This window comes from Frieseomelitta varia, unplaced genomic scaffold, assembly GCF_011392965.1.
Source record: "Frieseomelitta varia isolate USP_RPSP 00005682 unplaced genomic scaffold, Fvar_1.2 scaffold_884, whole genome shotgun sequence".
In the NCBI taxonomy this organism is placed as follows: Eukaryota; Metazoa; Arthropoda; class Insecta; order Hymenoptera; family Apidae; genus Frieseomelitta; species Frieseomelitta varia.
The window spans coordinates 87,167-99,167 of NW_025110683.1; the positions used below are offsets into that span (position 1 = coordinate 87,167).

Below are 12,001 nucleotides of genomic sequence, written 5' to 3' on the forward strand. Positions count from 1 at the left end.
AATATTAACAAAAAAATATTTTACACAACACGTATTTTTCATAGTTTCTTATTTTCTTGTACCGCCACTCTGTCTGAAGTTGCGATTAATTTGCAACATTTAACAGTTGGCTACACTAAATATGAATTTTATCGCATTGATGGAAAATCTTTGTATTTTAAATAAGAGATAGTCATAAAGAAATTTTAGTGTTTAAAATAAATATAAAAATTCACACAATTTCACATTTTTAAAAAAAATTGAACAATAAAATTTTTAATAAGCAATTGATAAGTAACTGATAATTGATAATTGATAACGAATGTTTGTACATATAGAGGGAGTTCTACGTGTCAAAACTATTTTTATTATGTTTAAAAATAAAATTTGAATTGTTAGAAAAAAATAAAGTGAACTTTAATCAACATTCGCGGCTTTATTAATTTTTTCTCTCGTACTATTCATTTAACGCAATTCATTGTATGCTTATTACAAAATAATTATAAAACTTATTCATAAATAGTACATTATTTATATATACATAAATTCAAACATGAATTCACACTATAATGGATTCTGATAAAAACAATAAAATTAATATTTCGGACATCCAAAATAAAGGTGAAGATAATACACATATTTAACATATATATGATACATATTTAACATATATTGATAATACAACAGATGAAAAAATACAAAAGAGAAAAATAACTATAACTGTAGACGAAGATGATCCATGTCTTAAACGAGATGTAGATGCAAAAAAACGTGCAAAATCTGTATTTCCTGGTGAAGATCCAAGGTTTGTTTTATTATAAATATTCTTCTGTCGATACATCAGAGAAAAATTAATCTTTTTGGTATTCTGAATAAAAATGGTTTTCAATATCGTTATTTAGATTTCAACAACAAAATCAAACATTACGTTGTTGGGTAATGTATCATGATTTCTATCGTTGTGAACATATTTTGGGAGAGAAATCAGATGTATGTACTTGGTTTAAACAAGTTTTTACATCTATATGTCCAAATGATTGGATTCGTCGATGGGATGAACTTAGAATTGAAGGCAAATTAATCTAACACAAATATAATACTCAAGGGAAATTATCTAGGAACAAATATAAAAATCAGGAAAAATAGTAATTTTGTTTTCTGTGAGAAGGGATAAATCTAATTTGGAAAATAAACAAACTCGTCTTAGAAAAAAATATTAATCTTTTATTATACAGGTACAAGACTTTTATGAGGTAACTTATATAGAAATATGAAATGAATATTTGTTGCAATGCCCGACGTTGGCCTGTCATATGGCTGTCTTCAACAATCGGTCAATAATTTCTTCTTTTTTTTATATTAATCACACTAATTACTGTAGTTTATATACGACACTTTTTACATATGTAAAAAATAAACACTTGCAGCAAATCTTCTATAAACTTTCGTTAGAATAGAAGCTTAAAATAGCACAGTATTAAAAATTTTGCTTTTTTTTTAAATTTATGATCCTTATGTAATAAAATGGCTATTTTAATTTGTGCACAAACTCCTGCCGTGATGAAGATAACTTACCATCTTCAGATGTTACTTCTGCTAACAGCATTCTTCCATCTTTATGGGATTTTATTTCTTCAAAAATAGTAGTATCTGCAATTATGAAAGTGTATTATAAATAATGCTTATTCATAATAAAAAATGTTTCAAATTAGAAAATAATACTGATCATAAAAAAGTATGATCACTTTCAATAGAAGTGATTTTTATTTTTTAATGTCCCATGAATCTTATCATTAGAGATTAAAACCACCTTACGTATAACATAACAATGCCATTTCGGTAACTAAATGCTACTTGGTTTGGCTCCCTGTTTGATGAATAAATTGACAATCTCCATCATTGCATGTTCCCATTAGTTCGTATGGACAAAGGATGCCATTGGGATTCGTGTTCCTGGTTAAGAATGATAGAAACAACAAAAAAAAAATACTCAAAATTTTTGTACAATATAATTAGAAAAACTGTATTATTTATAAATAAATATATTTAATACTATTGAAATGTTTAGAGAGCGAAAACCCACCTTGATACTTTGAAATGTATTAATATTGATTCATAAGGTAAAAGTGTCTTCTTCGTTGGAAATTTATCTTCAAGTCTTCTAGAATTTTTCTTGCCACTATCAGGTTCTGAAGTTGTAGGATTTATTATATTATTTTCTGGCAACTTATTATTCGCTGAATTAAGCATACCAGTAGTAGAAAGGACAACATCATTTAAATGTATTTGTACAGTTTTTTCAACTTCATTTGATTTTGAAGATAATTTATCTTCATTAAAAATCGTTGCACTTTCTCTCAATAAAGATTCACTTTGAGAAATTTCTGCACTGGTAGTAGGCACAGTCTCTTCTTCTAGTGTTGATAAATCATATATATCAGAAATGTCAATAGATGGTACTTTTTTTTGAGAAAGTTCCCGCGTATGATTAGCTACTTCTTTCAGCCTATTATCTAAAAGTTGTGCTCCAGCTTCAGGTATCCTAGAAAAAATCACGAGGTAATTAAAAATATTTATATTTGTTTACAATGATTTAAAGATTATTTGTTCATAATAATTTTATTAATATATTACTTGTATTCTTTTCCTGCAATTCTATTTCCCAAGGTCGAACAAATAGTTGCAAGTTTAAAACATTCTTGTCGATTTGCATTGATCTTTCCATGTGCTTCTACTACTTTTGGACCTATATTATTAATGCGATTACGTTGCACTTTTAATCTTTCTTCAGCAACTTTGAGTTGTTCCCTGAGCTTTTTTACTTCAGCAGCTAAATTCGTCTGTAGATCTCTTTCCATATGCCACTGACGAAGGTTACTAGACATGTCTGCTAAATCATCTAGGATTGTGTAGCTATTTTATCAATATAAAAATAAATTATTATATAAAACTACATAAAAAATTCATAGATATTGAATGAATTTCTATTAAAAATTTTTTTTACCGTTTCATAACTAGTTCTTGCTCTGTATCCATTAAACGTTTTTCTTGTTCTGCACGGGAGAGATTAAGCAATGTATTTAACTCCATTTTGACATCTTTTTTAATTTCTTCCCAGTTCTCTTCTATACTTTTTATATCTTTCGGTGATTTATTGTTTTTTAACGATAAAAAATGACTATCATGTTCATTTTCTGTATTTGAAGTCAAGGATGTATTTTCTTGACATTGTGAAAGATGTAACGTAGATTCAGATGTATCAAAATTTTCTTTGTTTCTTTGATGTTCTGCTAATACAATAGTCGATGCATCTGAATCCACTGTACTATAATCAAATGGAATATTATTTATAACACTGTCTTCTCTTGCAGGATGTGAAAATTGGTTTATACTATTATTATACATTTTTTCATTATCGCTATCTTTATTTCCAGAAATATTTTCACTGCAATTAATTGCTGCTTTGTTGTTTAAGGACACTTTATCATTTATTGTTACCACTCGTTTGTTTGTATCACTTTTTACTTGTACTTGAACATATTTCTCATTTACTTCATCTGTAGATAAAATTTTTAAGGGCGAAATTTTCGTTTTTGTTTGAGTTTTTCGCAATATGTTTGTCGATTGTAGATTATTCACAATTGTTTTATTTCCAATGTTATTTGGATTACTTTCAATAGGTGTACAAATATTATTTGTCCTTGATTGATTTAGATTTGAGTGTTCTTGTTTATCAACATTATATTTGCTTGCTGTAGTAGTATTTTTTATTGAGTCTACTAAATTTTTAGAACAATTCTCTTTGTTTAATTGCTGTATATTTATACTTTGACTTTTTGAAGGCATCATATGATGTACTTTTGCATATAACTCTTTATTTGGCAATGTGGATTTTGAAAATACTTCCATATTTTTATTCTTTATTGTTTTATGTAGTTTCAGTTTCTCGCGTTCTAATATTTGTTGTTTTAATCGACGATATTCTTCTTGTTGAGATGCAGGTAAATGACGAACAGCCTGTAAAAATATTCAAATAAATATTTCATATATAATAAAAATTTGCTATAGTATTATAGTATTATTACCAGTGGTGTGTATAGATTGGATGAATTTGGTTTTCCTGATTTTGTTGTTAATATTGTATCTTGTTTAGGTATTTGTGATATTGAAGTTGGTCTTGCAGCTGCCAATGATTCTTGTTTTTTCCGTGCTGCACGTAAAAATTGCTCTAAATTTTTTTCAAATTCTGCTGTAGAATTTATTGTTGACTGGTGTTTTTCCATTGTGACAGCATGTGTTGAAGTGGCAGCTATATTTTTTTGTCGCTCAAATTCAGAATCACTTTCTGTATCAGACTCTAAATTTATAACAATCCTCTGTATATCAGACAATGCCTTTGTATTAGTAGACCATTTACTGTCATTAGATTTTACTGTAGATTGCACTTTATTTTCTGAAATTTTTTGCTTGTTATAAAGTGTAGCTTTCTGTAAATTTAATCTCTTTTGAATCATTGTATTTTGGTATTTTTTTGCATTATTTACAACTTTTGTACTTGCAGGAATTGAAATTCTTTTTACAAGTTTCCTTTGTGAACCTTTTGTCATAGGAATTCCTTTTTTCCTACCAATTGTTGTATTTAAGGTTTTAATATTTTCAACACATAAATTTTTTTCTGCAACATTATTTACTTCTCCTCCAGCATTTGACTGATTTTTATCATTTTCAGAACTATCCATATGAGGAATTGATAAATTATTAACTGCAGATAATACAGTGTTTGACACAGTTTGATTTACAAATTCTTGATTTGATTCAGTAGATGTACTTATTGTTGTAACTGTAATTGAATCAGAAGTATCATTAGCAGCAATCTTTGCTCGTTTTGGTAAAGAAGCTAGTAAAATTGCTCTTAATGCTTCTTCATCTTCATCAAGACTTTGTCTTCTATCTTCTGTATTTTTTCTCTGTTTTAATGTATTATTAGATGAATTATTATTCTTTTGCATTTCTTCCTCATTAGTTTGTAGAGAAATTTCATTTCTTTCATCATCAATGTTTCTAGAGGCTTCTGATATACAATCTGTCTTATCCATTTGTATCCGAATTTCACTTTTATTATTTTTATCATCTGTATAAAGAATTTGATTTGATTTATGTATTTGTTTATCTACAGCATTTACATCATCATTTATATCATTATGCTTTTTCGCAATTAATGCATTATTTTTCCTTTTTGAAACTTTTTTAGGCAGTTTCTTTTTCTTTTGTATTGGAGTTTTAATATCATCAGTTGTATTTGAACTTGTAGTTATATTATTTTGTATCAGACACTGAGTTATTGCATTAGGATTGTATTCTACTAGCGAAGTATCAGATGATTTGTCTATAGATGTTTCATTCGTTAAATCTTCGTGTAAAAAATCATGAAATGCAGTTGGTATAGCTAAAACAGAATGAGACTTTTGTGGGAAGGACATTAACTTTAGTGGTTTAAAAGAAGTATTTATCTTTATACTTGTTTCTTCATTAAGAACAACTGGTTGCATTTCTGCACTTTTAAATGTAGGTTCTTGCTGTAATGTATTCTTCCTAGTTGGTAATGGTAGCTGTAATTGTTTGTTTGTTTTTAAAATTGACGCTGGGACAAGTGTTCTATTAATTAATGTTGGTATTTTATTTACGTCTTTGGTAACATCTGGTAATCCTTTCATATAAAGCGGTTCTAATATTTTTTCTTTAACATTATTTGATGCAACATCATTTGGAATGCATTCTGAAGATTCAGGAAGATCATCAATTGTTATCATTGAACTACTTGGTGATATTGATTCCATAAGAGAATTTGTAGCAGATCCAACAATTGGATCAACTGAAAGAGTTTCTGCTTTATTTAATTGTTCATCTTCAGTTATATTGCTTATTTGTTTTGTAGTTTGTGTATGTTGGTTTGTTGATACATTATTACATTGTTCATATGTATCAGAGTTATATGATTCAAAAGAAACTAAAGAAGAATTTGAGGTAGTCGGTGGACCAAGAGTTTGTGGAAGAGCATGTGATAAATCAGGATCATATATAGGAGTATCAGTTGGAGAATAAGGCATTTCTTGATTTGAATTAATATCTAAGGCTTCAGAAGTATTATTACTTTTAACAGCAGCACATGTATCTTCATTAGAATGTACATTTAAATGTGAATTATGTACTTTCATAAAATCTGATTTAGAAGTTTCTTGGAGATCAGTTGATAAATATTGTATATTTGCATTTGTAGCACATAATGGATTTTGTGGTGATTCATAATATACAATATTTGGCAAATAACTTTGATTTTTAATAATTTTCTCTTGATAAGACTTTTTATCATCCTGACTAGATGTTATAAAATTTGGACTATTATTTGTATTATTAAGACTAATGAATGATACATCAGATGGTTGAATACCTAACAATTCTGTATCTATAGGTATATTGGCAGTAATTTTATCTGTTGGAGAATATGGTAATTTTTCTTTTTCCCTTTCAACATCTGTATCTAATTCCATATCTTCTGTGTGACTATTTTCATTCATAGAAGGTGGAGTATGAGGTGGCGATGCAAAACTTAACAATTCTTCTCCAGGTATAGGGATATTATCTAAAAAGCTTTGAGTAAATGGACTTTCACTGCGAAAAGTATCAGATTTCTTGGATTTTCCTGATTTTATACCCTTTTGAATTCTATTCTGATGTTTTTTTAATACAGCAGAACGAAGTGCAATCATTCGTAATTGTAAATCTTCTTCATCTTGATCATCATTTATGTTTACACTCATACTTTTTGCAATTTCAGTCTTTGGTTGATCATTTTGTTTATTTGATTTATTTTGTTTTGTTTCAAGGGCTTTTTGCCTTAATAATGCTAAATCTTCATCATCATCTACGTCATTAGATTCTTTGTTAGTTATGTGTACTGTAGATTTTTCTTTTGAAGAATTTGTAAAATCAGTATTATTGTCGGAAACACCTTTCATCATATTTGTTAATTTCTCTTTTAATGAAGATGCATGATCCTTATTTTTATTTACAGTTTCTTCTAATGAATGAGTTCCCATTGAACCTAATTGTCTGACTTTTTTTAATAAATTATGTGTATTGACATAGCTATGAGATGGCATTAATTCGGCATATGATGTTTTCCTAGACATTGTCTTTGTTGAGGATCTGTATGGTGATCTCTTAGGAGATTTAAGTCTTCTTGGGGACCTCCTTGGTGATCTGATACGACTGATTGGAGATTTTGATCTTCTAAAAGGAGATCTTGATTTCATAAGAGATCTATGTCTTTTGGGTGGTGATCTTGTAATTACTTTTGATCTACTTCTATGAATAGGGCTCGCTTCTCTGTGGTGTGATCTAGAATTATTTTTCGTTATATCGTGTTTTATCGTACTAACACATTCTTTCACAGATATATCCACATTAGATGAAGAAACTTGATCATTCAATATTAATGTAGATGCACGATTTCTTTTCTTTTTTTTCTTTTTTTTCACTCTACTTCTTCCAGGGGAAAGTATGATAAATTTGTTGGAATTATTTGCAAGACCAACAATTTCCATATCACTGTCACTTGAAATAGGCACAAGATCATCATTTTTTTCTTGAAGCGTAGAAGTTGTATGTTTTGTTCCAATGCATCCTGACTCTTTTATTTGATGACGGTTTTCTTTTCCATGGACTGCATCTTGTAGAATAAGGTCAACTTCTACTTGATTGAACATGATATGTCGAGAATAATAATACATTGGATGTGAAGAAGTTGATATATTATCAAGAAGAAACATATTAGATTAATTAATTTCAAAAATATTAAAAATATACATAAATTAAAAATATAAAACCTTGTCTTTTTAACAACAAAACGAAAGAGACAAAAGAATAGAATTTGCACTTTCTATATTTATTGTTTCTATTATTCATATTTTTATATTAGAAACAGAATATTAGATCTATAGCTGATACATTAATAATTGACATTTATTGCCAACGACTATAAGATTGCAAATATATATATATAAAAAAAAAGCTGTATCACTTAATTTACCTCTTTTATTAGAACCATTGGAAGGATAAAATTTGGCAGGGATTGTACACCACGTTGTATTGTGTTGAGTCGATAGACAATTTGAACAATGAGAAATTTTAGTGCCGTATCCATAATTTAAATGTCCTTCCTCGGAAGAACTTACATCTTCCAAGGATATTTCACCTTCTTCTTTCTCATCTAACACACCAATTGTTTCCGTACACTCACTCGATAAATCGCTAGCCATTTTTGAACTTACCCTCGGGCCACGAACAATTAATCGTGTCCATCCGTTAAAATTAAAAAAAAAAAAAAAAATTGAAAACTATTTTATGAAAATTAGGGTTAATTACGTATTAGGAATAATTGTGAATCTTTTTTGTCAAACTAAACCTAACACACGCACGACACCTTATTGCAAATAATCCCACAATTGAAATTTGCTAACAAAATGAATAAAAAATTTAAATAAACTTCAACATTGTATTTAATTTAGAATCAGAGAAACAACTTAGTCACCACGATGTCCGTTTTTATAATAGCTTTGTCCTCACAACTAAATGTATGCAATAGTTCCGCCATACTGAGCCATTTCCAACATATGACATGAAAGTTGATATTCATAGATATTCGGTGTGTTCTAAAATTATACGAACAGTTACATTCTACATAATTCTACGAGGTAACTGATTACTTTCATTAATTAATTTTTTATTGTGATTTAAATGACATTTATATTATTATTATTACTTAAACTACATAAATATAATACATACATCGCGTATTATATTTTACGACACGGGAAAATACTAGGCAACGGGAAATACTATTCGTCAGTTTTGTTTGATCGGAGTTTTGAACGAAGAATATTAAATTTCGGATGGACGTAATGTTTAAGTAAATCTTTATCAAATATAAAACGAGCCAACGATTGATCACCAATTCCTGAGAGAACAGCTACAAATCGTCCCATTTCGTTCACACTTTTCATCTGATCTTCCATAAAACCCGTAATAATAAAATCGCTTGCATTTAAATCGCCATGTTTCTCTGCCACAGTATTTACCGCTACTAGCTTCTCGGTTACCTCCATTTCCAAATTCAATGCCGTCTAAATAAATGTAGTGACCATGTTCTAAAAGTTGCATATCACTAGAGGAATAATTAATTTACTTTCTGAATTATTTACTTTGAAAGCATGTAATGGACATTTCCAGTCTTGATCAATAGGAGGTTGTACTGGACACAAATTTACAAGGCCTCCGCGCATTTTGACATAATTTAAGAATCTGATAGCATGTTCATGTTCTTCGTGATGCATTTGCATGAAAAATGATTCACATCCAGGCAATGCTACGTCAACGCGTCCGAAATATGCAGCCTACAGAAAATAACTGACTTAGGATTACACTATTAAAAGTAATATATTTATTTAAATATATTTAAATAAGACAAGATAGGACAATATAAATATATTTATTTTTTTGTATTACCATGGACAGATAATGGTAGAAAGCTTTTAATTCCATATTTATTTGCTCGTTTAATATGGCTTCAGTTTCTTCGTGAAACTTAAAATTGGCTCGATCATCACTTGGCCATTTCATCGGTTTATTAATGCAAAATTCTTTAGGCGTTTTATCCGCACAGGAAGTAACCAAAAATTTGATAGGAAATATTTTTGGTTTACACGTTCCCTTATGAAATTTAATTCTCAAAAAAGATTCTTTATATTTTTATATTTTCGTATTATATTTGTTACTAAACTTTTTCATTGATAAAACTTAGAAACTTACTTTTCAGCATATAATTGTCGAATACATGAATTAAAGACATCAACAAGAATTTTTCTATCGGTACACAATTTTAACATGGCTTATTTTTAGTTACTAACAATTTACATGTACATTTCTTGATAGACAATGCAGCTAATTATAAAAGTTTTAAAAACTATTTTTCAAGAAATTTTCATTTTTATTCACATGTCACATTATCGATTCGCAATTTATTTTCGATGTCATAAATTTTAAATTTGGTAACAAAAATAGGAGTTATACATATATATTGACAATTATCAAGCTTTATTACGGTTAGCAGTGTGTTGTGCAATACATGTTTATCAGATTTCTTGACATATTAAAAGATACGAAAAAAATATAAAATTAAAATTTTTATAATATTTCTCTGAAGTATTTGTAATTTGACACAGAAATTAGAGATGCTTTTCAACATCATATAAGTTCATAGGTATTTATTCTTAGCTATTATCGATAAAAATTCTTTCAATTATCGATAGAAATTATTTGTTTCTTATTTTATATAATGTTTATAATGTTTTATTCATCATCATGCATTTATTTAATTTTTTTTTACTAATAATGCTATTTTTTCAAAGTAGTATTTTATTCTTTAAGTTCCTGATCGAAGATATGTACTCCTAAACCAACACCAACTCTCTCTAATTTTGTTATATGGTTGGCAAGTTCATTGATAGAATCTACTTGTTCTTTCAGATACTCGGTTTCAAGAAAATCTAAAAGATTTGGGTCGTTATGCTGCGATGCTAAGGCGTGCATCTCAAGGAGACTCTGAAAATAATAAAACATTCGTAAATACATTTCGTTAAAAAGAGCACTGTCTTATCATTTCAAGATCATCGATACACATACTATAAATTTGTAGAGAAAAGAAAAAAAAGGAACGATAAAGTTGGAGGAGCTGGGATTTGAACCCAGGCCTTCCCGTATGCGAAACGGACACTCTACCACTGAGTTACACCCCCACATTAGGAAAAGTTTCAAAATAATTCATAATATAAAATTGAGAGTAAAATAAAATAATTAAAGTGGAAGTTAATTCATGAATGAAATCACTAAAATTAATAAAATATAATTAAAAGTATTTAGTACAGTCTATGGAAATGAGACATCATAAAAAGATTACATCATCATCGTTTTTATATGAAATTACTTTTTCATCCTAATAACAATAATTTCTACAGTCGAAATATATAACGTGTGAAGCGGACATAAATACCTCGTTGACTTGCCTCTCTAGCTTCAATGCTTCCGTCATAGCATCATGAGCACTCTCCCAATCATCTTTTGGCGGGCTCTTGATAGGTTTCAAAACGATGCTGCCACCTCTCTTGTTTTGATACGTCATAAATTTCATGGCATGTTCTCTTTCTTCATCTGAAGCTTTTTTGAAATATGTGTGATGACCTGGCAAAGCTACGTCACTTCTATCGAAATAATATGCCTGAAAGAACAATCACGACAACAGGATGTATTCACGGGAAAAATAACGGCACGGAACATAAAATGTTTCTTCTTATTTAAATTTCATTGCTTAACAAAGTTTAATGTTAAAAGCAATCACTTAATCAATATGTATGTTGACTAACCATAGACAGATAGACATAACTCGCGAACAATTCCAAGTTGATTTGGTTGTTAATGGCTTCCTCACAGTCCTTATGAAAGTTTTGTCTAACTAGACTCATGGTGTCTAATTACAATCTATTACAAACTATTTTAATAAGGTACAACACAAATATGAAGGCACGATGTAATGACAATAATTTCGGAGAGGTTTACAATGCATCGAATATAACCAAATGATACGGAATAGTGACACACGCAAGCGCAGATGCGCACATTTTATCGATTTCATGTTAAAAATTATGACCTTGAATATAAACATAAAGGACTAAAAAATTTAATGTAATTTGAATTACCGTTCTAATTGACTATCTATTTTTCGCAAAGTCATGATAAGTATGATTCTAATCATTATTTTTTCCTTTCTGCATTTTAAATTGTAAAAAGAATTATTCCATACATTTAATTATTGCCTATAAATTCCAAAGAAAAAGATATACATAATAAATTTCTAGAGTTATTAATATTATTTCTAAATTAAAGAATATTTTCAGTTTCTTTTTATTTA

The 12,001-nt window shown here is 28.6% G+C and overlaps 4 protein-coding genes and 1 non-coding gene across 8 annotated transcripts; 1 reads left to right on the forward strand and 4 right to left on the reverse strand.

The window, feature by feature from the left end:
• Positions 1 to 623: 623 nt before the first annotated feature.
• On the forward strand, positions 624 to 1,665 carry LOC122537012 (cytochrome c oxidase subunit 6B1-like; the record flags this gene model as incomplete). The annotated part of the gene is made up of 2 exons (XM_043669884.1): positions 624 to 784; positions 882 to 1,665. Coding segments are annotated over 2 exons (345 nt in total), but the record flags the coding sequence as incomplete, so codon positions are not given.
• On the reverse strand, positions 1,183 to 8,701 carry LOC122537005. Of its 4 annotated transcripts, none has more exons than XM_043669874.1 (7): positions 8,069 to 8,701; positions 4,065 to 7,732; positions 2,984 to 3,996; positions 2,614 to 2,892; positions 2,232 to 2,521; positions 2,063 to 2,168; positions 1,183 to 1,932 (listed from the first exon to the last, which is right to left on the reverse strand). In XM_043669874.1, the coding sequence occupies exons 1-7, from the start codon at positions 8,295 to 8,297 to the stop codon at positions 1,830 to 1,832; spliced, it is 5,688 nt and encodes a 1,895-aa protein (XP_043525809.1). In that variant the 5' UTR covers positions 8,298 to 8,701; the 3' UTR covers positions 1,183 to 1,829. The 4 variants fall into 4 exon arrangements, with proteins under 4 accessions (XP_043525809.1, XP_043525807.1, XP_043525806.1 ...); XM_043669872.1 differs by having other exon boundaries at positions 1,183 to 1,629; positions 1,795 to 1,932; positions 2,063 to 2,521; positions 8,069 to 8,700; XM_043669871.1 differs by having other exon boundaries at positions 2,063 to 2,521; positions 8,069 to 8,700.
• A 117-nt stretch (positions 8,702 to 8,818) lies between these two features.
• On the reverse strand, positions 8,819 to 9,923 carry LOC122537008 (soma ferritin-like). Its single transcript, XM_043669878.1, has 4 exons — positions 9,847 to 9,923; positions 9,544 to 9,763; positions 9,240 to 9,431; positions 8,819 to 9,161 (listed from the first exon to the last, which is right to left on the reverse strand). The coding sequence occupies exons 1-4, from the start codon at positions 9,921 to 9,923 to the stop codon at positions 8,877 to 8,879; spliced, it is 774 nt and encodes a 257-aa protein (XP_043525813.1). The 3' UTR covers positions 8,819 to 8,876.
• A 189-nt stretch (positions 9,924 to 10,112) lies between these two features.
• On the reverse strand, positions 10,113 to 11,703 carry LOC122537007 (soma ferritin-like). Its single transcript, XM_043669877.1, has 3 exons — positions 11,457 to 11,703; positions 11,087 to 11,311; positions 10,113 to 10,638 (listed from the first exon to the last, which is right to left on the reverse strand). Exons 1-3 carry the CDS (start codon positions 11,553 to 11,555, stop codon positions 10,453 to 10,455), a joined length of 510 nt encoding a protein of 169 aa, XP_043525812.1. The 5' UTR covers positions 11,556 to 11,703; the 3' UTR covers positions 10,113 to 10,452.
• Positions 10,761 to 10,832, reverse strand: Trnaa-cgc. The gene has a single exon. It is a non-coding gene; the product is annotated as a tRNA-Ala (tRNA).
• Positions 11,704 to 12,001: the final 298 nt, after the last annotated feature.

Excerpts from the sequence above, each read along its gene's own strand:
- LOC122537005 (XM_043669872.1), bottom strand. The coding sequence starts at position 8,297 with ATGGCTAGCGATTTATCGAGTGAGTGTACGGAAACAATTGGTGTGTTA. Across the intron at positions 3,997-4,064 it reads CCAATCTATACACACCACTG|GCTGTTCGTCATTTACCTGC; the intron begins GTAATAATACTA and ends ATATTTTTACAG. Across the intron at positions 2,522-2,613 it reads ATTGCAGGAAAAGAATACAA|GATACCTGAAGCTGGAGCAC; the intron begins GTAATATATTAA and ends GATTTTTTCTAG.
- LOC122537008 (XM_043669878.1), bottom strand. The coding sequence starts at position 9,923 with ATGTTAAAATTGTGTACCGATAGAAAAATTCTTGTTGATGTCTTTAAT. Across the intron at positions 9,764-9,846 it reads CGACAATTATATGCTGAAAA|AATTAAATTTCATAAGGGAA; the intron begins GTAAGTTTCTAA and ends ATCTTTTTTGAG. Across the intron at positions 9,432-9,543 it reads TCTACCATTATCTGTCCATG|GCTGCATATTTCGGACGCGT; the intron begins GTAATACAAAAA and ends TATTTTCTGTAG.
- LOC122537007 (XM_043669877.1), bottom strand. The coding sequence starts at position 11,555 with ATGAGTCTAGTTAGACAAAACTTTCATAAGGACTGTGAGGAAGCCATT. Across the intron at positions 11,312-11,456 it reads GTTATGTCTATCTGTCTATG|GCATATTATTTCGATAGAAG; the intron begins GTTAGTCAACAT and ends TTGTTCTTTCAG. Across the intron at positions 10,639-11,086 it reads TAGAGAGGCAAGTCAACGAG|AGTCTCCTTGAGATGCACGC; the intron begins GTATTTATGTCC and ends TATTATTTTCAG.